A 26,653-nucleotide genomic window follows, 5' to 3' on the forward strand; every position below is an offset into this window, starting at 1 on the left:
TAACTGAAATTTCGTTAATTAGTCTTCTTGGACACAGCCTCCCATTTATTTCAATAGGAGGTTTCTTTGCATAAAACCAGTAGTTTGTGTCCATCAGAGCCTTTTGACTGCTTTCCTTTGATTAATCAGAAAACTAAAGCTCAGTCTGAATTCCACTTTTCTAAAGAATGAATGAGCATAATCTCTTACAGCTTCCATGAAACCAGAGGGATTAATCCTGCTGCAATCCAGTCCCGTACTCCAAGTATTTTCAATTACTTGGCACCATTGGAGGTGACGTCCACGGCTCAGTAAGAAGGCTACTGCTGGCATAATGGTTTCTCCATGTCTCAGCACATGGTCTTGGCATTAATGATCCATCGTGAAATGATTTGCAATGCACGAGGGTGACATTTGATTATGTGAAAGGCATTGCAGGAATGAGCATGTACACTCTCACAGGCCAGCTGCTGGCAAAAACGTGATGAAATGTTATAGGGTGAAAACAGCATTTAAGATGGTTTCTGAACTGACCAAGAAAAGTGCAAAGACATTGCTTTAGGGGAATCTTCCTTCCTTCCTTTCTTCCTTTCTTCCTTTTTCTCCCCTCTTCTCCCTTCTCTCTCTCTCTCTCTCTCTCTCTCTCTCTCTCTCTCTCTCTCTCTCTCTCTCTCTGTCTTTCTTTTCTTCTTCCTGATTTTCTTTTCTCAAATCATATTTTGGAGGGCCAAATGGCTTAAGGGGCCAGATTTGGCAGCCAATCACCAAAACACATTTTCAAAATATATTTGATTCAGGAAATTCTGGATCTTTTAAAGCAAGGATGTTAACAATCCTCCTGAGAACATTAAAATATGATGATTTAAACAGAAGGAAAAGGAGACCCTGAAATGATCGGAGAGATCACCAAAGAGGTCTCCCTGCTGAAGAAGTCAGTTTTTGCATTTTGTTTTCTATTTTTTAAAGACCACAAAGAGGATGCTGAATGTACTACCTAAGGGAAGGCCTATCATTTTGGGTAGAAATTTATGAGGCAATTGGGAAATTCATATTTCTCAAGGTAGCAAAAATAAAAACAAAAACAAGAACATTAGACTCATATCCTCTAGATCCATTCACTGACCTGCCAAATACATTATATTCTAGATAGATTATAATAAGTGTATTTATTACATATGAACAAATATAATGCACACCTGGGTGTGAGTATGGCCAAGTCTGGGTTATTTATGATCATGGGTACAGAGTGGAACGTAAGTTTCTAATGCGTAAATTAAATGCAGAGAGAATTAGAAGGTTTTTAAAATCAGGACTTTCAAATTAATCTACTTCCAAAACTTTTACCACAGATATGAACATAATGTCAGCTGAGTTAGGAGAAATATCTTAGTTCATGTATTATATGCTAGTATATACTATTTTGTATATCAATCATGATTATATACAAAAATGGAGAAATATAAACTTCATTGATTCTTGAGATTTGTTATTCATTCATTTCGCTATTCATTCAACAAAATTTATTAGGCACTTAATACATGAAAGCACAGTGCTTGGAGTCATAGGGATATAAGAATACAGGTCCTGTCCCTGAGACATTCACATTTTATTATAGAGACAGAACATGCACATTAATAGGTGTAGCATAAGGTAAAACACCTAAAATACTGGAAGAGAGACAGAGAAACTGTTTTGGGAAATCAGAGGAGGTAGAGATATCTAGCAGGGAGATTTGGGGAACATTCACGGAGACTATGACATTGAAGTGGATCCTGGAAGACGAGCAGGATTCAGACATGAAGAGAAGGAGGCAACAGCACTTTATGATTAGGTCACGGTGTGAGTGTGGGAATGGCTAGAAGAGATCAAGGCAGGGATGAGAAACGGCTGAAGCACTGAGTGTCGTAAGAGGAATTTCAGGGAGAAGAAGCTGGAAGGAAATGTTGGGGCCAATTGTAGAGTCTCTATTGTCAGTATAAGGAAGTTAGGTTTTAATAAGAAGGTAATCCGGAGCCACTGAAGCCTTTAAAAAACAAACAAAACAACTTTTTATTTTGAAATAAATTTGACCTACAGAAGAGTTTTGAAGATAATACAGAGAGTCCCCAGGAAGTAGTCAATATCATCTAAGTGTTCATGTTTTAAAAATATAGTTATTTATGTAGCATTCTTTTATTACACTCCTATAATTGCATCCCCATTCTCATGCTTAGTGTAGCATATATATCTTGTTTTTTTTTCTTACTCAGAAATGCCGAAGATTTGTCTTTCTTACTTACATTTTCAAAGAAATCGTTTTTGGTTTTGTTGAGCAAGTTTTTCATTTTTTGCTCTATTTCATCAACTCTCCCTAAGCTACCCTACATATACATTCAATCTATGTTAAAAAAAAATCAAAAAAAATGAACGGTGAGCTCAATGTATGAATTCTGTGTCAAAAATAAAAGTCCCTTGATTCATCTTTTAAGCAGAACAGTATCTCTAAGTCCCACATATCCATATAGCTGTGTGATTATTTTGTCATGATCCTGCATGGGATATGATAGGCCATTTCAATATAAAATTCTGTGCTTTTCTTTAACTCAAAGAAAATTGCTTCTGTTATTTATCTCCTTCCTTCTATTTCCTTTGTCTCTTTCTAGAACTCTTATTATATTAATGTTTACTTACCATGATTTATCTCCAGGTCTCCTGTATTATCTTTTTCCGTTTCTTTGTCTTTTGCACTAAGTTCTAGAGGATTTACTTTACTATTTATTTTTTAACCTTATTATTCTTTACTAATTTGGCTGTAATATCTATGTCCACTCACCTGTTTACTCCTCTTTTACTTATTTACTTTTATTGTTTTAATTTGACAATCATATTTTAAATTTCCTGTTCCCTGCTTGTTTCTTTTTTCATAACTATTTTAGGGATAAACGTCCTCCCATAATTTTTGAGAATACTCATTGTAATACTCTCTTATGTCCTCTGCTGCTTGGATTATTTCTGTTCTTTTGCTTGCTTGCCTTGACCTTTTCTCTTTTGCTTTTTGGCTTTCTTCAAATGCTGGTGATCTTTTTTGTTTGTTTGCTTGTTTGTTTTGTTTAGTCTGTTCTTTAGATTCCACATGTAAGTGAGATCATATGGGTATTTGTCTTTCTCTGTCTGACTTATTTTACCTAGCATAATATCCTCTAGGTCCATTCATATTCTCACAAATGGTAAGGTTTCGTTTTTTTATGGCTGAGTAATATTCCATTTTGTATAATACATGTACTACATGTTCTTTATCCAGTCATCTATTGATGGACACTTAGGTTGTCTCCATATCTTGACTATTGTAAACAGTGCTGCAGTGAACATAGGGATGCATATTTCTTTTCAAATTAGTGGTTTGGCTTTATTCTGATAAATATCCAGGAGTGGAATTATTGGGTCATAAGATAGTTCTATTTTTAATTTTTTGAGGACCCTCCAAACTGTTTTCCATAGTGGCTGCACCAATTTGCAATCCCACCAACAGTGCACAAGGGTTCCCTTTTCTCCACATCCTCACCAACACTTGATTTTTTATTTATTGATGATGGCCTTCCTGACAGGTGTGAGGTGATATCTCATTGTGGTTTTAATTTGCATTTCTCTGATGGTTAGTGGCATTGAGCATCGTTTTTTATGTCTATTGGCCACCTGTACGTCCTCTTCAGATGTCTGGTGATCTTTTTAGTTCATTAACATTCATGGGCGAAGAAATGGATGCACTTAGGTGGCTGGCAAGACCTTGCCTTGTGGCTGAGTAGGTCTGTTTCCCTAGGAAGTCCCCCCTGAGATGGGGAGTCTGACGGGAACTCCGTGTGAGCGGGCAGACTTCACCTTAGGATGTGCAATGATGGCACTGCAGGCCCACTTCCTCATCTGCCGCTTTTCTCCCCGCTTCCCTGTCCCTCATCCTGGTCTACGTGTCTGGGGCTATATCAAGCTCTGTCCCGAGGCTTCTAGACCCACTTTCAAATCATCCTCCTCAGGCAATTCACTTTCATTAGTCAGAGGTCAAAATCCTCTGGTGACCATTGCTCAGGGTAGCAGAAGGCAGCGCCTCAACGGCTGACTGGGTCAGAAGTTTTGAAAGCAGATTTTAATTAGTCTTAAAATTACCCCATGCTACTGCCAGAATAATCCTTCTGAAACAAATTTGAATATAATCACTTTCCTGCTAAGAATCCTTCCGGCATTCTGAATTTATATAGAAGAAAACCTATTCTCCTTTGCAAAGCATGAAGATCCCTTATGGTTTGATGCGAGAGCATTAACCATCATCTCTTATAACTTCCCTGCCACAGGCACACTTAGGCTCCCAAAATTCTGGAAGTGCTTGTGGTTTTCTTTTGGTCTATGCCTTTGCACACACTGTTCCCTATGCTAAGAATGTCATCTCCTCTTTACCAACTAGAAAAGACAGCCTCAACTGCCCACCTCAGCTTGTGATTGCATTCCCTGTGAATCCTTCTTTGACTCCTCCTAGGTGTACGTAGGTTTGTGGGTCTATTTATTAAACTATATCCTTCCCTAGCTCCACAAAACATCCAAAATCACATAAAACAGGTAACAAGAGCAAATAAAATGAGTGAGACACACTAAGTTCAAAGGGAGAGCAAAGGTAGAAATAGAAATAATATAAAGTATGAGGTTAGTCCTAAAAATTACATGACATAAGTTCTGTCGACTTAAACTACAAAGAGATAGACTGAAAATCTACCGCTGGGCTTCCTACTTGTCAAAGCTAAGAGAGAAACTTGACTGCTTGTGAGTTTGCCATTGCCTATAAACTATACATAAAGTATTTTGCCAGTTATTGAAAATTGAGAGATGGTTTATTGTACTAGAGGGGTACTTATAAAGGTGACTGGTAAACTGAGAAGTTCCTTCCTTTATACTTTCATTGACCCTCAAATATAACTCTATGGAATTACTATAATATTTTTACAGATTGATTTCCTCCATGTATGGACCGTATCCTTATTAGCTGGCCTTATGCTTAATATTTCCTAGTCACTCAATGAGTATTTGTTACACATACTGGATAACCAGATATTGATGGTTAAAGCAGGCAAATGTTTTTGTGTGAGTAGGTTTATAACTAGAAATGAATCATCATTTACATCTATCATAAATATAATAAATATTTAACCAACTGGGAGTCTTTTGAATAATTACGAAAACAATCGTTGGGATACCGATAATGTACCAAATAGACACATAGCATGTGTATCTCATGATGCCTAACCAACCCTGTGGGTGTTATTCCTCATCTCAAAGTCGAAATCAAGAAGTGAAATGAGTGTCCCAAGAGTATGCAGGTATTCAGATGCAGAACGTGGGCTTAGGACAAGTGCCTGAACCCAGCCCTGTGAGTCTCAACCTTTGCTGTTGCTCATGCTTTGGTGGGTATTATATTGACCAGTATTTGATTATAAAATTCATGAAAGTGAAGACTTTCTACTGATGGAAGGGCCGTGATGGGAAGACTTCACCAAATGTCCTTAGTTCTTTAAGGTATATTCCAAAATATTTTGAGGGAAAAGGCAGCAGATACCAAACAAATAAACTGCTATAAAATTCATTTTCTGTCAAGAAATATCAGGAGACACCCTACTATAAAATACTTCCATTTCAAACAAACTGGAACGTGTGACCAATTTTCCTGTATATGTAACGGAATATGGCACACCTTTTTTCCACTACATCCAAGAAAACTTATAATGTTCCCATTTCATAAATGGCTTACTCTTTTTTTAACCCCATTAACATTCACTGACTAATTTATGGTTGCTTCTTACCTGAAAGTTGCCAAAACAGCTTCCTCCAGGGAGGGTCACATAACTCACAAAGGGCGGTCCGGGAGATGGCAGCGACTCATAGATCACTACACCTTCACTTGGGAACGCAGCCCTCTGTTGCTGCTTGCTTTCCCAAAATTCCTGTAACATTGACACAACATTCACTGAAAAAGACAAGGAACATAATCCGTTATTAAGGATGGACATACACTGGCAAAACAACATTTTATTTGCGGGTGCTTTTAGTTGTGAAAGAAGTACATATTGTTTCATACAAACATGTTTATTTCTTCTTGAGTATGGCTCAAGTGCTTGGTACCTTAATTCTTATAACATTACAGTATATTAAATTTACTTTATAAATTAATTTTTAGTTGCCTTAATAAACTTTGTCCAGAGCTATAATTATCCATGGCCTCTACTCCCATTTCTCAGAGGTCCTTAAACCTGCAAAGTGAAAGTCTAATTTGGAGGTAACATTGTAAGCAATGTCATTTTGGTAGGGACTTCCCTATTGTAAGATTTAAGAGGAGAAAGGCAGAAAGAAGAAAACTCTTTCATGCTCCTCTCCACCCCAATCTAAAGGAGAATGAAAGGCAATTGTGTAATAAGCAGGAGGCTGGAAAAAGCCATAAGTGAAACTAATAACATGGAGACCTTGTTAAAGACCACGTCTGTTAGATGACTTCAGAAAACATAGTCATGGCTATAGCCATGTGTTTTACATTAAATGACCTGTGATAGCCTGCAGAATTTCCAGATCAAATTAGGTCGGTTTGTTTATCCTGTACTGCAAATTGAATTGTGGAAATTAACAAGGATAATAGAATTGTAGACCTTACAGGTCAAGCAGGCAAAGCCCTGCCTAATGCAGGAATTCCCTGCTCCACACGACTGACAGCTGCCTGCCTGGCCTGTGCCTAAATGCGGAGGCACAGCCCATTTCAACTGCTAAGGGTCCTGACTATGAAAAGGTCCTTTCTGGGAGTGCTTTCCTGTAAGGTTCACCCAAGTAACCTACTTCCCATTTCTGGGGCCTCATAGGAGCTTATCCAGTTAACCATGTGAGGGGCCACCACACAACTTGTACGCAGTGTAGGACGTTTGCCGTTTTTGCCTGCCTGCCATTTCATTCCTTCCCCTTTGTGGGAATAGTAAAAAGATTTTCCTTGAAGAACCACCTTTCCTTCCACCACGTCTTTTGCAGGGTTGTGGGTGGGGATTGGACCAAAGCCAAATCATTTAAAGCCAATGAGTCTGGGAATTGTTTTGGAAATGTTGGAAGACTAGATTCTCCTTTTCACTAGGGTTGCTGGAGGGATAGGTGCTGCCCAACCAAGGGGGAAGCATGGCTAACAAGAAAGCCAACGTAGAAAAGGGTAGAAGCAAGACATGAAGGAAGAAAGACTAAGTTCTGATGACATAGCTTTAGTCCCTGAACCAACACATCTGCTTTTTCCTTAAGCCATTTTGAACTGCTGTCTCTTACTTGCACATAAAATTATACTAAAACAAACAACTCTCAGGTTTCTGCAAGTTCTAGGTTTAATAGATTTTGTTCTTTCAAGCATTCTTTGTGTAACATAGAGTCTATGCCCTTTGGCGTTCCCTGTAATACATTCCTGGATGGATGTGCTTCAAAATGCTGGGCTTTGATATTTTTCAGGGAGTCAGGAGAGTCACAGAGTTTGACCTTCAGGAAAAAAACATTGCACAACCCCTTGTAAGTTGTTTACTAGAGTACCTGACTCCTTTCTTCATCCTTAGTCACCAATCAGCTTCAAAATGTGTAGTTCAGGCAAATTTTTGAGACAACTAAGGAACTGGCTGCCTGTATATGTTTAAAAACTGCAGTACTTAGTTTTTAAAAAGTGGTTTGGAAAGAAACTGGGAACATGTAAGACTATCAGAGGGGATACTTGAACTAACCAATAAAATACATATTGAAGTGGTCAAGGTGAGAGAACTTTTTCATTCACTCAAAAATATTTGAAATAATATTTCCTACCAGTTAATGTAACTCGAAATAACATTAGAACTTTTATTTCCTAAACTGTATTTCTGCTCCTTACCCTCCCCTCTCTCCCATCTCTAAGAAAAGGAGTTTTGAGCTGGTTGATTTGTGTTTTTACTTGCATTTGGCCTCCGGCATTCAGCAGAGATGTCTTGAAGATTGACGGCTAAAACGAAAGCCAGTGGCCTGTTGCTCGATAGTCAACAAAGCATATTAACCTACTATTTGATTAAGTTCATTGTTGAATGATGTTCAGCCGAAAACTGGAGTAAGAACATGAAAACTCACGATTATTTAGGTAAAATGAACACAAGAATTTTGACATGTAAAGCTATGTGGATTAAAGAGTTCAAAGGTATGTAAGTTTTGAAGTAAAATTTCTGCATGAATAAAAGTAGCAGTTTTCATATTTTTCATTCTGCAACCTTGGAAGATTTCTTTGATGGTCCTGTGTATGCCATCACCCCTAAAGAGTACAACATATGTCCACGCACACACACAATCCATCTTTCTATCTCTAGCTCCTCTTGACGACTAGAAAACCAGATGAATGGAGTGCAGAGGGAAGTAGGCCAGCTTGCTATTTGGAATTCTAAAGATCGGTATATCAGAGGCTACTCTATGAAAAACATGCTCCGCAATGGTTTGATGTCACAACAACAAGGTTCATGGACAGTATCAAAGAAAATGTGAACAGAGGGTCAAGCACCGCTGAAGAAAACCATCCAAGTTTGAGAATAAGCCTCACTACACAGTTTAGTCTCTAGCAGCAGTTGCACTGTCAGTGCTCAGCCAGTGAGCCTGCCTTCCGTGTTCCAGAACAAACTTGGGCTATGAAGCATGTGATAGCCAGTCCTACATCCAGTGGCTCAGCTACCCAAGTGCCCAGTTCCACCTTACTCCCTCCAGTCTCAAATGAGTTTGTGTTGCTTCTCCTGGGCATTGGTATATGAGTCATTCTCTTGACCTCCTATTTTTAATTTTTTTTCTCTTTATACACTCCTCTCAGCCACATAAGTATCCTCAAGATGACAAATAAATGAATTAATGAATGAATGAATCAAATGAAACACTCAACCTTGGGACTATTTTTGGCTGCTATTTTATTAAAATTTTTCCATTCTAGCCAAGCTGCTAGAAAGAATATTCTACATTACTATCTCTGTTTCCTTATCTTCCATTCATTTTTAATCCATCACCATCTGGTTTTCCTCTACGTTATTCCACTGAAACTACTCTGGCAAACATCACCATTTCCTACTTTTCAGTCCTTATTTACTTGACCTCTAACTGAATTTGATGCAGCTGATCAATTTCTTCTAGAAAGTCTCACATCCCTAGGCTTTTCTGACAGGTTCTTCCTGATTTTGCTTCCCTATTTCTAATCATTCTTCTCAGTCTCTTTTGTGGGTTTCTCTCCTTCGGTTCTCCCCTCACGTTGGTTTGCATGAGAATCTTGTACTTACCTTTTCTTGTTTCTCTCTCTACTTTTCTCCATGAATAACAGAACCTGTCTGTATGACTTCATCTACCATCATATACACCGACAGTTCCCAATTACTCCACTGTAATTCCAAGTTTGTTAATAGATGCTTCCATTTGAATGTTACACAAATTCAACGTATTCCCAAACTCGGCTCATTTTCTTTTCCATAAACTCCTTTCTTTTTCCTGAATTACTTAGAAAGTGATGTGATCATTAATCCAGTCACCTAAATCAGAAACCTGGCAGGAACCTTAAACCTAATTTCCTCTTTCTAGATCTAATAAATGCCCAAGTTTTGTCAATTCCATATCGCGATGTCTCCCATAGCCATCACTTCTTCTCAGTTTATACTGCCATTGCTGCATTGGCTCATATCTCACCAAGTAGACCACAGTACCTTCCTGATGCCAATCATCCTCCTCTCCAGCCCATCCCCCAATTGTTTCCAGAATAATCTTTCTGAATTTCACAGTGAATCAAATCACTCACATCTTCTTAAAATCCTTTTGTGAGTCCTTCATTACCTACAGGATAAATAATTCTTTGGCAAGAAAACTCTATGTCTTAATACTCTCTCTCAATCCAAACTTTTCTCTTCACATCACCTCCCAGGTCCCACACAATCCGATGCTTCTTATTTTACTGGCAAACCCTGGATTTCCATTCTCCTCTTGTAATGCTCTTCTTTCCACTGTCGGTTGTCTTCCTTGATAGCATGTACTAATTTTTTTGAGATTCACCTCCAGCATCAGCTCCTTAGAAATAAAACCAAAACCAAAATAATCTGCAAATCCTTGCTACGGAAACTGGATATCACTTGGGGACATGTCAGAAATGCAGTATCTCAGGCAGCATTCCAGGTCTACTGAAGCAGAATCTGCATTTTTAACGAGAGTCTCCGGTAATCTGATGCACATTAAACTTTAAAAAGCTCAGCTGGAGGAAGAAGTTGCATTCTAGTCCCCCCTATCATGTACCTGTTAAATCAGGCACCAGACTCTATGCATTTTCTCATTTAATCCTCACAACGCCCCTTAGAAATAGGTTTTTATCACCCACAACTTATAGAGGAGAAATGAAAGGGTACAATTACACAGCTACTAAGTCTTAGACCTGGGTTTTGAAACCTAGTTTTCGTTTGAGTGTATAACCTACAGTCTGTTCAGCTTGCGATACTCTCTAGTAATGATAGAATTTAAGTTGTTTTCATGTGTGTCTACCCCTACTAGAGACAGTGCTCCTCAGATGAAGAAGTATGTCATTTTTTCCACAATGTCTGGAACACAGTAGGAGCATAATAAATGTGAGCTGAGTATTTGAATGTCATCAGAGGTGTGAAAGATAGTCTGTATTTGTAACGCTGTTGGGAGGGAAGGAATAGGCGGCTCTTCACAGGAATTTCTTCACTGACCTTTTCCCAGGGGCTCTTTTTCTGACACTTGCTCTTAACAAAGTCAAATAAAGCAAAGGTCAATATTATTTCATACAAGTGCTATGACATGTTTCCAGCTTGGCGCTGTCACGCTGAAGGAGGCAGTCTGTGTCCGTGAGAACAGGTATCCTGATGATCAATCTTCAGCCAACACTTTGCTCTGGCTTAAAGCAATGGTGTAAATAACCACTAATTGTGCGCCTCAGAGGGGGCTGTGACCAGGCATCCTGTTCCAATCCTGTCTTTCCAGGAAAGATGGCGAAAGGAGAGACCACAGGAGGAACAAGAAGAAATGACCAAAGACTGAGGAGGGGTTTGTACAGGCTTTCTGGGCAGAGGGGCATGAGCGAAAGTCAAGTCAGGAAGGTATAGTTTGGAACACATCCTTTTGGGCTATGCATTATTTTTCCCAAAGTTTAGTAAGGTTCTTTTTGGACAGTTTCTACTTTGTCTTAATGGACACTAAAGAAAAAGGTCTTTATCCTAGGAATAATAACATAAAAGCCAGTTCCTTTTTGTGATTTCTATTAGTGCCTTTATAAGAACAGAAAGAGACATCAAAGCTTTCTCTCTCAGCCACGTGAGGCTACAGCAAGACAGCCATCTAGAAGCCAAAAAGAGGGCTCTCATCAAGAAGCAAATCTTCCAGAAACTTGGATCTTGGAGTTCCCAGCCTCAAGAACGGTGAGAAATACATTTCTGTTGTTTAAATTACTTATTGTATGGTATTTTGTTACAGCAGCCCAAGATGACTAAGAGAAATCACCTCAGCAGTTTTGAACATTTTGTGTATCAACAAGAAAATGTACTGTGTAATTTATAGACATTAGTATGGCTATTTTCTATTTCACTGTGTTTTGAAATTTGAACATGACAAAGTTTGCAGAGTGGCAATTAGATTCCCAAGCAAGTCTTTCATTTTCACCTTCGCCAAGTTTTCTGTTTGACTACGGAGGTCAGCATTAAGGTTTTTACAGAAGACAGTTGACCAATGAAGACAGCCAACAATGAAGACCATCCCATCTAATCCTCTAGATTAAGGATTTCTCTAGCTGCAATCCTGAATCAGCTTCAGCAAGGGCAGTGACACTAGTGTCCTTGCACTTAGAGTGCTTATTTTCTACCTGTGCCTTGTTTCCAGTTCTCTCTCCTACCTCGAGGGTTTTTCCTGTCCCTCCCCCCTATTCCTCCAATTTATTCTAGTACTTCAGAGGAAATACCACCTCCTCCATCATGCCTTACTCACTGGTTCCAGTCCACATGAATCTTCTTTTCTGAGCTCTTATTCCATTAGTGGTCCCGTGTTTTAGCACTTAATCTCCTATAAACCATGCTAATAAAATGGATGTGGTGCTGCTGGCTAAATTTATCAAGTCAGACTTGGCTGGACTTCCTTCTGGCTAAAAGAATGAAATGCCTTGTGATAACAATTCATCTTATAGAATACAGTTTTCTGTTATTAAACTCACAGCAGACTGTGAGATTCTAGAGGGTGGGGATGCTGGTTAATTCTTCTCTGTAGCCCCCTTGGTATCCATACAGTGCTATTCATCTAGAAGCAGTTGTTGAATTCATCTGGAATCTAAGAAAACTCTATGCATCCGAGCAGTTTGAGTGCAACTGAATGAACACATAGAAGGTAAGAGAAGTCACTATGATTCCTGGAGAGGTCAATACTTCGTTTGGGACTAGCATGTTTCATGTATAACCACTGTAGTGCCCACACAACATGGTGGCAGCCATGCCTCAGCTGGTGGAGATGGTGGAGTAGGTGCAGAAAGATGAAGCCTGGTCAGAGCAGACAAGGGATTACTAGTGCTTGATAGCTAGGGCTTTACCTCCATAATAAGTCTTAAGAAAACCCTGAATGGGGGATGACGAATACTTTTCTCTTAGAATGCCATCTCTAATCCATTTATGTTGGCTTACTGCAGCAATCCATTGAAACGTATGTGCAAGTAGCTTGCGGTACCAGGGGAACATAACACCATAATTAACCAGCAATGTCGCACTGGCATAATCTACCTGGTGATACTGACCTTGATACTACGGAGTGAAAAAAATAGTTCAAAGCAGACCTCTGCCCATAAAGGTTTACAATGTGTAGAAATAATACATTCATAATTAGTGAACAAAATATTACAGTGCTACACTGAAGCGCAGAGATGATTTTAAAGTAATATTTAAAACTTAAAAATTTATGGCACAGTAATTAAATCAGTAGGAGGAGAAAAGTAGGCTGAAAAGGAAACATCTGTGTCAGAGGAAGGCCAAAGCTGGGCCACCTAAGAGGAATGAAATTTAGACTGGGATGGGAGAAGGGAGAGAAGTCTGGATCCCAAAGGAGTGAGGGTGGTATCTGACAAAAAGAGTAAGAAAAATAATAATGCCTCAGCCGAGGAATTGTGTAAGGGAGCCACAGAAAAGGGTGCCATCAGGAAGGGAGTATGATTTGACAAGAGACAGAGGAAGGGAACATAACTTCTTTTAATAATTGAAAATCAACCACATTGTCCTGGTGTCCCAGCTTTACCCAAGTGGAAGAGAAAGGCAAGAGCACAGAGTCCCTTGTCCTTTGTCCTTACTGAGGTGCTGTTGTATTATCTGAGGTGGCTCCATCCATGAAGAGGAAGGACCCAGACTTGGAGGGAATTGCAGCTGCTCTCGTGCAGCTGGGTGAGCCCAATGAGACGCTTTTCTGGGAGGAGCTCGGGAGAAAAAAATCTGTGAGTAGGAGATGAAGCAAGCAAGAGAGTCCTCTTTGGGCAGCCTGGAAAGAGCACTAAGTCTCTTCAGAGAAGGAAATCCATAACTGGCCACCCAGAGGGCTTTTATTCTAAAAATACAGAGCTTGTCATTTTCACACATTGGACACAATGGAGGTGCTGGGAGGAACACATGACCTCTATTTTCATATATGAGATGTAGAGAATATAAATGTCCCATGTATTGTAGAGTCTGTTATAGAAGAGTCCTTAAACAGGCCCTGGCTCAAACACAATGAAATGTGCACGGCTGCATCTTGTCTCTCCACCTTTATCAACAGGCAGGCAGTGTACTTAGTATTATAGTTAACATTACGGACTCTGGAGCCAGAATGCCTGGGCGTGGTTCCTGTCTCTACCACTGTAAGATACCTACCTAACTGCTCCAACATTTTCTATCTGTAAATGTTGTACTTATATCACAGGGTTGCCATAAGGCTTAAAATGGAAAACGCTCAGAATAGAGTTTCAGCATAGTAAGCACTAGAGTGTTTGCCATTATTTGTGGTTAGAGAAGGTGAAGGAAGAAAGAACAAGGCTGATTATATGCTTGCATACTGAATCTTTGAAACTGACTGTTCTTGGATTGGAAACCATATCATTAAATGTTTTAAAATAGTCTGCAAATTGGAAAATCATCTAATTGTATACATTGTGCTATTTATTTCCAAAATATCTGAAGAGTTCAGAGATAGAAAAGAGAAAGGTCTTTTGATATCATTCACTGGTAAAATCAAAACTTCATAATAGCTGTAAAATAAATGGATGAACTAGTACATGTCTCAAAATCTGGAAACATGGATGTTTGTTCCAATTATTTACTTTCTAGTGGACGTTAAAGGCAGTAGACATGCTCTTAGCAAAAACTACAGAGAGGATCTAACTTTTATGTTAATGTTTAATGACTGCTTATGCTTCAGCAAAGTAGAAATATTATAGTTCATTGCCCAGTTCAATTACCTAATATAAGTCTTGTATGGAAGACAATCATTTATCTTCAAAAACGAATCTTGAAAGTATGCTATAAATCTATCCCCCCAAAAAAGAACCCATTTCTTTATGCCTTACATGGAAAAAAATTTAGCTGGGTAAAATTTACATTACAAAAAAACAATTAAAGGCAAATTGAAAAGGCTACCATTTAAGGATAAATTATTTAGAGGCTTTCAAGATGATTAACAGATTTTAAAATTGATTCTATGCCTCCAAACAGATGGATTTATATTACATAATAGTTTAATACAATCTTTAATTCAATTAGTCTTAGCAGGTAATATTTTAAAATAAAGCTAATTAATATTTTCTATTCTTGTAATTCAATCATGTATGACTTGCTCTTGCCAATGTGATTTCCTGGTTTTGTTGAGGGAAAAATAAAAGGACCCCCAAATAATATGAGGCGTAAGCTGAAGGCATGATGCAATTTGCCATTCAAGCACAATGAGTTGCAAAATGGGGTACCTTTGGGTCTGGTGCTTGGTTTGGTGAGCTATAGGTCACTGAGCAACAGAGCCAACTGTCTATAATCATTTATAACCATCCTCAGGCTTTGCCAAGTTTTTTGACCCAGCTAAATGGAATCTTGCTGACATGCCTTGTGTGTCGGGTACGACATTTAGGAATCTTGGGCCCCTTTTTCTTTTGTGTAGACACTCTTTCAAAGGTAGCCACAGCCACACAGCAGGGCTAAGACAGCTTGGAGTCTTGCTTTGTTCCCAGCAGAGGAACTTTTTTTTAGTAATGCTCCAGTGTCAGTGCCTAGCTCCTTCAGCAGCTGGAAAGCTGGTTGTGTTCTTCTTCTTTGTTGTGCTTTTTCTTTTCTTCTGGTCTGGTCCCCATCCTCTACCCTGAACACTCTTCCTGAGGTAATTATGATCCTTTTAGTGTTTTACAAAGTTAACCTCTAGGGAATTCTCCCAAATATGCAAAAACTATATCATTCATTTTGGTTTAATTTTCACCTTTAGAATTTAAAATTGCTGAGCTATAAATCATTTGGGAGAAACTTAAGTAATACTTATTTTTTATATATTCGGAAGTACAGGGTGATTTTTTAAAGAAGGCAGAGGGGAGAATATATGAAAGGGCCAGAGGGAATCACAAAGACAAATTAAAATAAAAAGTCGTTAACTAGATCAGAATTGAACAGCAGCAGCAGCATGCTGAGTTCCCACGTGTGGTTTTCATGTGCGTCAGGGGTCAGATGATGTCATACGATCACAAAAGCTACATAAAATAAAAACTTGATATAATCCATTTAACCAATCAAGCAGTATATGTCTTCCCATGTTCCACTGGGCACCGACATTGCACTCTATTTAAGAGACTTTGTAGGACTGTAGATTTTAGATAACCAACCAAGGATCTAAAAAAACAACAACAAACAAACAATCAAAAAAAAAAAACCAAGAAAAACAACACAGGTTGCTTTGCTGACCAGTTCTGTTTAGTTAAAATGGTCATATCTTTGCAAATGAGGCTTTAGATGTGTAACGTACCTTTCCTAGGAACAGTCATTATAAGAAAGCTTTTCACAGCCCTGCCACAGCTATCGAACCAGGATTTCTGTACAAGGCACAAAGTTTGGCTCAAAAGAGCATGGAGCACTGCCTTTGGTGATCTACAGTTGAGGGCAGACCCTGAGGGTGAATATAAGGATCGGCCAGCTATGATGTAGGACAATTAAGTTTGCAAACTCATCCTAGAAAAGGTGCTACCTACCACCTTGCTGAATACCACTATGGTCACCTTTGAAGTACTCCCCTTGGGAAGCTATGCACTGACACCAGTGCCTAGTCCACCCTTCAAAGCAATTTTGGAACTCTTTTTCTGGAATGGCCATCAGAGTTGTCGTTCTATTACCCTTGATGTCCTGAATGTCATCAAAATGTCTTCTTTTCAATATTTCCTTTATCTTCGGGTAAAGAAAGAAGTCATTGGGGGCCAGATCAGGTGAGTAGGGAAGGTGTTCCAATAGTTATTTGCTTACTGGCTAAAACCTCCCTCATAGATGGTGCTGTGTGAGTTGGTGGTGCATTATTGTCGTGATGCAAGAGCCATGAATTGAATTGTTGGTGAAAAGTTCAGGTCATTCTTGTCGATTTTTTTCACACAGCCGTTTCAGCACTTCCAAATAGTAAACTTGGTTAACTGTTTGTTCATTTGGTACACATTCATAACGAATAATCCTTTTGATATCAAAAAAGGTTAGCAACATCGTTGCAACAAGTTCGCGAACTTAATTGTCACACCTCGTATGTCACCGTGCCACTGTGGTGAATGGGATCATTCAGGCTGCTCTCCCAAGGCCAACCCAAGGCAGTGCACTGGGGAAGCGGCCTACGGGGGCTGTTTATTTCAGAGCCCCTTCCTCCATGCTCCTTCTTGTCTCACCTGGCTGTCAACTTAACCCTGCATGCAATTAGGCTGTGATTAAGGTGTCAGTGGATGATGACTTAGAAGGTCTCAGTGCAGTTCATTTCATCATAAAGGAGAACACCTGACAATGGGGTAAGTCTTTCCCACTTTTATGCGGGAGAAAACCAACCAAATCAGCAATCAACACAGGTCTGTTGTGCTCCTGGTCGGTGTCTGGCCCTGTGAGAGACACCTTGGGGTTACAGAGAAGTGCAAGCCATGGCTTTGCCCTTCTGAGATTTCCAACATAGGTGTGGACAAAAACATGCCAGCGAAGCTATAACTCATAACGCAGAGCCACATGAGAGAAATGTAAACTACACAGTACAAGCCATAAGCGCCAAAGGAGTGGTGACTAAATGATGGGTTCCCACAGCTGCCTAACAGGATGAGATCAAAATAGGGATCAACTGATTATCATCGCAGCAGGAAAAAAAAAAAAAAAAAAAAGCCAAACCATAATTCAAACAGCATTCCACGGACGCCAGAGAGAGAAGGGAACTACAAGGAGCGTAATAATTGCCTATTTTATCAATATTAAACTTTCAATAGGAGTCTTTCTTTTTTTGTCCTTTTCTTTTAAAATAGGATTGTTTTAACTACCTTGACAGACTAAAATTTATATGAGCGTTTGAACATGGAGAAAAAGAAATAAGAGTCTTTGGGGTTAAAACTGCAATATGAAATGTATTAAATAAAGAAGATTCTTTTATGAAAGGCTTCTAAAGTTGTCTTACATTTCTTAAATCAATCTGTAGCACATAATCAGTAAAACCGTATCATTTAAACAGAAAATTCATAACTTAGAAACTCACCCTTGTGCAGCTGTATCCTATTATGGACTGTAACTTAACACATGAGTTTCAGAAGTTGTTAAAGTTGAGTTCAGGCTAACAAATCTTAACTGTTAAAAAAAAAAGCCTATGGTGAGAAGAGATAGCAGACTATGAAGAGGCACCAGATCTGATCACAGGATGAGTGTCCATCATATTTTATTTTGATTTGTTAAATCTTACTTATATATTAAGAAATAATTGTATTAGGACACTTAGGGACATAAAGTGATCAAGAAGCCACTTCTGTTTTTCCATTTTGTAAAATTTTCCTCTGGGGCTGAGACTTTCAGTATTTAAACTCTGCCAAATGTATATTTACTGAAAAAAAGAGAATGGTGCTTATCCCAGGGAGATCTGAACTGAAATCTGCATGTTTCTTAGTATAAATTCAAATAAAAATAGTTGACATTATCTTTCAATATAAATTTTTTTAAGTAAAATTAGCATTTGAATACACTTTGGTACACCAAACATCCACAGTTCAAATTATTGTAATTAAGATGCAGTCATTAATCCAGGACTTTTATTTTTCAACCGTATTCTTTCAGGCATACTTCATGTGGTGGAATGCAAAGCAGTATGTATGGAGATTTTACTGCACAAGTAAGTACCTTTATCCCTTACATCCTACTCCATTCCTTTCTGTGAAATGCAAAAACCATAAATGTACCATCAAATTTATAGATTTCAGATAACTACACTAAAAAGAGAAAATACTTGACTCTTGAGGATTTTTCCTCTCTCACAATGCATACAACTAGATTCATGATTACTGAGATGTAGCTCTACAGTCTGGTAGAATATTTCCAAAAGGTGAAAATGTACTTTTTGAGGTAAAGTATGCACCTATGTGATATAAATAAAACCTTTCATGCAGAAAAAATATTTCCCTTAATGGAAGAGTTAATGCACCTCCAATATGTGAGAAATTTGCTTCTAATTGTACAATGTTTATAGTAAAGATCCCATCTTATTTTTCCATTATACAATTTGGGGAAACATATTGGTGAAATCTAGCATGTCACTTTATAATTCAAAGCTAGAAACCAACACATTCTCATGGTTTCAGTGACAACTAAGACAGCTTTTTAACAATCTTTTTGAGAAAGTTGGCCTTGATTTGGGCCTTCGGTTAGTTGGTTTCTCCCTATAGGCATGTTTAGACTTATAAACTTTGCCTGAATGGGCAAAAGGATTCTTGCTGTGAAAAATCTGTAATTGTTTCCAAATTTAGTATCAGGAAATGCACAACAACAGATGTCAATATAATCTTTTCCCCAATGCAACATAAGGCCGGAAACTTCCAGAACTAATCTCAGATCACTGTTATCTCCAATGGTTTCCTAGTGTGACTCCACCTGCCTTCTCAGCCTTCTCTCTACCTCCCCTGATCTGCCATTGGACAAGCTGTTCTCTTGCTCCTCAAAAATGCCCTTCTCCTCTCAGTCTCCTGTCACACTCCTGTTTAGATGTGCCTTTTTAATGGGTGCTCTCCGCACTCCAATAGACAATTCATTTCAATGCCCCCTCTATTGTTCTAACAGATGGTAATATAACACCTCTGCGAGGCAATATCTTTTAGTGGCTAAAGGTGAGGAGTTGGAAGATAAAATTTGAAACCTAGCTCTATTACTTACTAGCTGTATGACCTTGGGCAAGTCACCTTAACTTCCATGAGCCTCAGTAACCTGTAAATAACAGTAGTACCTGCATTACTATCTTGCTGTGAAGAAGAAATGTTCTTAGCCTGGTGCCTGTCCTGACTTGAGGAAGACTTGATATCCTAGCATGACTATATGAATGGATGAAGGAGGAGCCTGCAGATGACAGATAAGCATATCGTACTCATGTAATTTGAAGAGTTAACACTCAAAGTAGGATGTGAGTATGTAGCCTTCTTGAAATCATGTGGTGATTTCCTTCGTGTAAGGAGCTGTCAAACAGTAACAAGCAAATAGTAAGCTAACACACATACTCTTAAAAGAGATGGCAGGGGCTGCTTCTAGAATAGCTCCTCTTTGGTTGTGATACGCGAGGCATGAAAAGAAATTGGATGTTGCACAAAGCCAAGAGTGGAAGGCAACACAAAGATACACCTTAATTTCTTTGCAAAGAGATTCTGTCTGGTGGTATGGAGACACCCAACATCCCTTGTTACAAAATGGAGACACTTAGATAGTGAAGAACAATCCAATGCCAGCTGAACTGAGCAAACTTCAAATTGAGAGCCCACCTTATTTAAAATGTATTTCCATTGTTTTTCACTTGAGATGTAAAATAGGGAAATGATAAAAAAAATTGTTATGAAATTAATTTCCTTCCAGGAAAGAAAGCAAAAAACAAATCACAACTACTGTCAGATGAACACTGTGTCTAAAACAAATTAGGGATTTAATGTATTGCAAAATGCCACTTGGAGGGCCTCCTTGGCTGAGGAAAAAACATTCAAATTTTATTTCTTTAAATGAATGTAACTATCCCCATGTGCATTGGTCTCAGACCAGGAAACTCTGGGTGGTTTTCCTGACCAACTTGACGAGAAAATGTCATTTACTATTGCTTGCTTTTAAAAAATCAAAAGCCAACTAAGGGCAATAAATTAGCCAAATGATCATTTACATCCCCTGCAGTATGTGTTTCTAAAGAATTAAGAGAAATAACCGCCTGTACCTTTATAGAAGAGAAATTTAGAAAAACACTTTTACAGTATGTTTTACGCTCCTTTGTTCAACTGTACTGGGTTTTAAAAATTCTTGGACTGGCTTTTCATCTTGCAGGAAAGTAAGGTAGCAATTTTTCTTAAGCAATTGGCAGTGATGAACTTAAGTGCTCAGCCCTTTTCTTCTGGTGGGAAGAGACTGGACCAGGGTGAGGGAAGAGGAGCCAGGAGTGCCTGAGAGGAGGCTGCACAGAATTTGTCACTCAAGGCTGATGACGGGTTTTTATAGGCTGTGTATAACAGGAGTGTAGTGGCAGCAACTTACAGATGTGCCAAAGAAAAGTCCACGTGCTAAACTCTGGCATGTGCACCACAGGTTACCAAGGCATGGCATAGTCAGTCTCTAGGCCGACTTTTGATGTCATGCCCCGAAAAGTAAGTAAGTCTGTTCCCATTTACTCCATGAGGATGGCAAGTGGCTGGATATTTCGATATTATAAAAACTCCTGGTAAAGAAATCTGCCATTTGGCTTACTTTCAGTTAGTTAGTTTTCAGATCAGAAACACCTGAAGAGAGAATATCAGCAGTTTGATATTCATACCTATGAAGCCATCTAAGCAGCTGCACAGTGGCAGCCCATTATAGGGTAAGCAATGGTTATCTGATTGAATTTAGGTTCTATGCTAATGAATGAAATACATAAAATAGGACATTTCTTTATCTTTCTATATAAAAGAGTTCCTGCAAAGTCTGGATGACAGAATATAATGTATGCTTTATTTGAATCCTTTCTCTATTCTCTGTGCTAAACTTGTAAACAATTTCTGGGATTTAGTTCACCTTAAAAGTGAGCCATATGATTTCTGAGTAAACTTCTTAAATTCACAATGAACTCAGTGAAAAATTTCCCCCTTTTTCCTTTTTACTGCTTCTACTACCCAGACTCCCAAAATAGGACCCCTACTCCTACACAATTTAACCAAAGCTTTAGGCAGGTCAAGAGCCCTTTACCCTTCATTAGTGAATTCAATGCTATTGTGGGAGAGAGACATTCTTGCCTTCCCTTTTCACTTCAAGAAACATACCAAACCTGAATAGATCCCAGGCGAGGCTGGGGGTGAGAGTGATTTTTATTAGTTCTAACATTGCTATTGACACATACTTGAAGATACTATTTAAAAGAAAGAGAGAAAGAGAGAGACAGAAAGAGGCGGGGGGGGGGGGGAAGAGAGAGAGAGAGAGAGAGAGAGAGAGAGAGAGAGAGAGAGAGAGAAAGAAGAAAAAAGAAAAAAGAAAAGAAAGGAAGGAGCAAGCTTTTATTTTATGCTTCAGAGGGCACATTGGTTACAATTTAATTTGTAAGAAGAAAATTTATAGAATAAAATGGCCTAACATTTCTTTTTCTTCATCACACATGAAAAATATAAACTAAAAGGACATCTGGAAACTAACATTATTCAGCAATCAGAAAGGGAAAATCCAAACCATTGAAGTTTTGATGGAGACAAACATAACGAGATTTACAAAGAAGAAAGCTGTAACCTATTGAAGTAAAAAAAAAAAAAAAAAAAAAAAAAAAATTCCATATGCATTTTACCTTTTGGGCAGTTCCATAGCAAAGTTCTATATCAGAAGCTCTTTGTAATATGAAACCCACTGTAGATAAGATACAACGGGAAGATAGTCTGTTTTGCAGCAGCAGGAAATCAAATTGGTTCCAGAAACGAAGTAACATGACAAATGGTTTAATAATATTGCTAGAATTGGAAAGCTTGATTGAATTATTTTTCATAATCATTAAAAGAAGTAACTTTGAAATAACTTTGCCATAGCTGTTTAGATTTTTTGGAGGGAAGGGTGTTGCAGAGGTGGGAAGACATCTAATTTTATTGGCCTTTTAACTAAAGTGTTATAATTTGTTATTAAAATTTAAGAGCTCAGTGGTGATGTACTAACTCTTGTTTGCAACAAAAAATTTCAGACAAAAGCAATATTTGATTTAACATAACTAATATATGCTATGAAGGGTGAAACAGGTTAGCAAATATAGACATATTTTATCGTATTCAAGTTATTTTTTAAATTTAAATCTTAGTAGCAAGCAGCCTTGCTTTATTTATTTATTTATTTTAAAGCATCTGGAAAAGTTCATTAAGTCTTAGGTGAGTCTTCGATTTTAGTATCACTGACAAAACAACCCAGCAACTACTACCCGTAGGTGAAATGAAATGAAATCATGTTCCTGACTGAAGTCAGGAACAAGTTAAATATCACTTAGACCACAGCACACGACTACAGAGATTTAGAAGAAATCTTACTTAAATAGGATGTGACTAGACGTTTAGGACTATTTTCTAAAAAAAAAAAAAAAAAGTCAAAAAAACCTTTTTCCCCTTCAGTACTTACAATCTTTGAAGACTAGAGCCGGGTCTCTGTGAGGCAAGACTTGGGCAATGATGTGTCTCAGGGATTCCAAGGTTCTGTCCATCTCGGGTCTGCCTGTGTAAGCCTGCTGCTCAGGGTCCTCATGCCTGAATTCTTGCAGTCCTGGACCGAATTTGTGCAGCTCATTGATGCACAGGATTACCAAAGAATCCCTTTTAACATCTGCCAATCAGACATTTCCCAGAATCTAAAGACCCCTCAGGGGGCCCTCCTCCCAGGCTCACTTATCTTTGTTGTGTGCTGAGCTAATTAGCTCTAAAGGCTGGCTGACAGGCGGGTTCCCATTGCTTCCTTCTGTTAAACACACCCACCTACAGGCGAGCTGGGGAAGCTCCCTCATCATCGGAACAGCTTTTCTTCTCCAACCAGATTTAGCCTGAATTGTGTGTGGCTTTCTGGCTTGGATATTTCTTTTCGACCCCCGTCTTCAAATGTGCTATCCCCAGGTGTATGGAATCCAGAAAATTATTTCTCAAGGAAATTTCCTTAGTAACAAAGGAGTTTCCAGCTCAAGACGTCCAGCTCAGAATCATTAATAATCTAACTTGTTGTTTGGCAAAGAAGTGCTATGAAGATTGCGAATGTAGCCAGGCACCAGATTATGCCTTGTATTTGAACTCAGGAGCATCTCTTTGGGAGCCAAGTTTTTAATTTTTTCCTCCCGCCCAAATTATAGTCACTTCTGATGAGCAGTGACAAGTAAAACCTCGTGGACTGACTTTTTCATCTTGCCTGGAAACATTTGTTTCCCTATATTGATCCTTCAAGGCAAATCATTCCCAAGATTGACTTTAATGAATTCTATCACTGCCTTTCATTTCATGACAATTTTTTTCTATTAAAAATTGCAGAAGTAAAAAAAAAATAAATAATACAGGTAGCTTAATTAAACAATCTTCAGAAAACAGAGATTCTTTTTCTACCTATGTCCTTCACCACTCACGACATCTTTCCACAAGAGACATACATGTAAGTCATGGGATCCCATTGCAGTAATAAGGATTTGTACCCGATATAAAAGAACTGATTTTAATGGCTGTAACCCACGTTAGTTGTTGAAGATTTGTTGAGGACGTCTTTACTTTTATTAAAAATATTTTTCTAGAGTAAGCACAAGAGATTGCTTTCCAATGTTCTTTCCAATTTTCAGATTCCATAATTATGTTGTATTATATGATTAACTGAAACCAATCCTTTAAAGACTAAAAATAAAATGTTTTCCATGTGATCGGCTTTTTTAGTTAGTTGGTAGAAGGGTGGGCTTAATAAAAGGAAACAGAAGGAATGGGCTGTAATAATAATTCTTATTATAATGACTATCACTTAGCAAACGCCTCCAGCGAGTATATGCCACACACAACAGAGACATGGGGCTGCCCCAGAGTGCAAAGATATTATTATAAAAAAGAACTTGAAAGAAGTAGTAGCAATTTACGTTAAGATACTTATTTAGGGTCCCAAAGTGTACTTTACATTGGCTGTACTATACAGAAAATCATCAATGTCCTTGCCATCCAGGAGTTTATCATTTAAAAGAACCTGGATGGTCTGTAGATCTAACAAAAAAACAAAAAACAAAAAAACTATTATACATTGATTGGACACAAAGTATAAATGAATGCAAGTACTTTCAACATGATACTGAATTGGAAACTAAGATAGTTAAGGTTCCCATTAGAAAAACAGGAAAAATAATATGGAATTCTCAAAGGAGTGAGACTGATAATATAAAAAGAAATAACACAGAAAAATTAGAAGTGATTGATGCTGAGATTTCAATCAGTAAATGGACTTTTATGGACTTAAATTTAATTCTGGTAGTACTAAAAATATTTTGGTTGTGTAGTGTGGTGGAAGAACACTGAATTTGCGATTAGTAAAATTTAGGATTTGATTTTTGTTATCTGTATAACTTTAAAGAAGTCACTCATCTCCTCTGGGCTCAGAGTCCTTATCTAGAAAATTAGGGGGGGTTGAGCTGAACACTCTCTTTCAAATCTGATGTCTATGATTACATGGCTACATTGCAAATGAACAGAAATATTATCACAAATTTTCTAGCCTTCTGGAAAGTCATATTTTGATTTCCTAAAAATTGGACTGGTCTTCAAACAAAACATTTCTATTCCCACAGTCAACCTCATATCCATTCATCAATATAAGAGACACGAATTAATAGGGTGAATTCAAAGATACTCACCACTAATGCTAATTAAAATGAAAGGAAAGAATTTGTCAAGAAAACTAATCTTCAACCTCCACAAGATTTCTAAAGAAGGCAAACCAGAGAACCCCAAAACAGCTTTACAAAGATAATTTGATAAAAATAGTCATGTTCTTTAATGTTATATTTTAAGAAATGAAAAAGGAATTCTAGAAAGGTGGATTATACAATTTTCCAGTCTGTTAGTTTCTGGATATGTATAGTTTCTTCTTTCTCATTAGGCTCTACCATTCAGCAGACGCTTTCTGAAACCTTTGCTTATGCATTTCTTCCTTGTCTGCTCATAAAGGTGTGTCAGCTTAAAGTGTTGTTGTGAGAGAGTAGAGAAATACAACTTGGAGGTTTCTCACCATTCTCTTTGATGCAGAAAACACCTGATGGAGATGGAAGAGCCTGAGAAGTCACTGTACCATGTCTCTATTTTAGTACAGATTCTACATACAGTTCACATGTTAGATTTCACAGTCAGCCTCAACTATCTGTATGGATATACCAAAAGCAAAATCAAAGTATTAAAACAAGGGCAGATGGCTACAGTGAAAACCAAAATGATGCTCTTACAAACCCTGTTAGAGTGCTACTCAGAAGTATGACAACTGATATCCAAGTGACATATTCAGTGAGCAAAACTTATCCCCCAATAGTAAAAGAGGAAGGCTTAGAGCAGTGGTACATTTACCTAGCTCCCAGGATACAAAGAACTCTTTAAGAAGATGACATATCAAGGTGGCATATTTTGCACCAATTCATGAACAATGTGACAAAAAAGTCTCTAGAAGCAATAATTTTGTTGTTAAGGAAAAGAAAATTCATTCCTACCATTCCAATAATATTTTTGTTATTAAATACTCATGGCTCATTACAGGTACAAACATGGTAAGAGGCAGGGGCCACCAACTGAAATAACATCCGGAATGTTAGAAAACATCATAAATGCACCAAAGAATCATCTTTACTTAAAACAAGGAAGGAACCCCCACCATTCTCTTTGCCTCCCCACTTCATAATCCAGTCTGCCCTGGAGGAGAAGCTTGGGGTGAGTGAAGCAGAGAGGGGGCCAGTAGGTGAGGCTGCAGTGAAGTTGGTGAGACTCCAGGTCCTGAACAATTTCAGCACAAGGCATGCAGACTTCAAAGAATAGGCCTGTGGTAACTGAGCCTGAGCCAATTTATAGCTACTTCTCTCTAAGGAATTCGGTGACTGAGGGAAGGAGAGGCTGGTTGAGATTTAAAGAGATTATCTCCCGTGAAATAACTTCTTCACTTACATGCTAATGCCTTGATTCTCAAAATTTTACAATTTAAGGTAAAGTATATAAAATGAAAAAGAACTGGTGTCACGCAAGTAGTTTACAAAAACAATGGGAAACGACTGACAGCAGCTCCTTCCAGATTCCACTGGGAGGTGGGTAGAGGGAACTGGATGGGACCTAAATGCTGGATTGGCAAAACAATCAGAGGGTTAGAGCTGTGTGTTAGTGCTTCTGGGGGTGTGTGGGAGAGTGAGAAGGGCCAGTGCCAGAAAGAAACTGTCTTTGCTGAGGTAATGACTAATGACTGTTTAGTGTCGGTTTTGT

The 26,653-nt window shown here is 38.3% G+C and overlaps 1 protein-coding gene across 1 annotated transcript in view; it reads right to left on the reverse strand.

The window, feature by feature from the left end:
* LIX1 (limb and CNS expressed 1) overlaps window positions 1–23,117 on the reverse strand; it is a 47,437-nt gene extending 24,320 nt beyond the window's left edge. Inside the window, exons 1-2 of the mRNA XM_033111177.1 lie at window positions 22,815–23,117; window positions 5,799–5,962 (exon numbers count right to left, since the gene is read on the reverse strand). Coding sequence (XP_032967068.1) covers window positions 5,799–5,962; window positions 22,815–22,896 — 246 coding nt within the window. The 5' untranslated portion in view covers window positions 22,897–23,117. The remainder of the gene's footprint in view (window positions 1–5,798; window positions 5,963–22,814) is intronic.
* Window positions 23,118–26,653: the final 3,536 nt, after the last annotated feature.

Source organism: Rhinolophus ferrumequinum, chromosome 7, assembly GCF_004115265.2.
Source record: "Rhinolophus ferrumequinum isolate MPI-CBG mRhiFer1 chromosome 7, mRhiFer1_v1.p, whole genome shotgun sequence".
Taxonomy (NCBI): Eukaryota; Metazoa; Chordata; class Mammalia; order Chiroptera; family Rhinolophidae; genus Rhinolophus; species Rhinolophus ferrumequinum.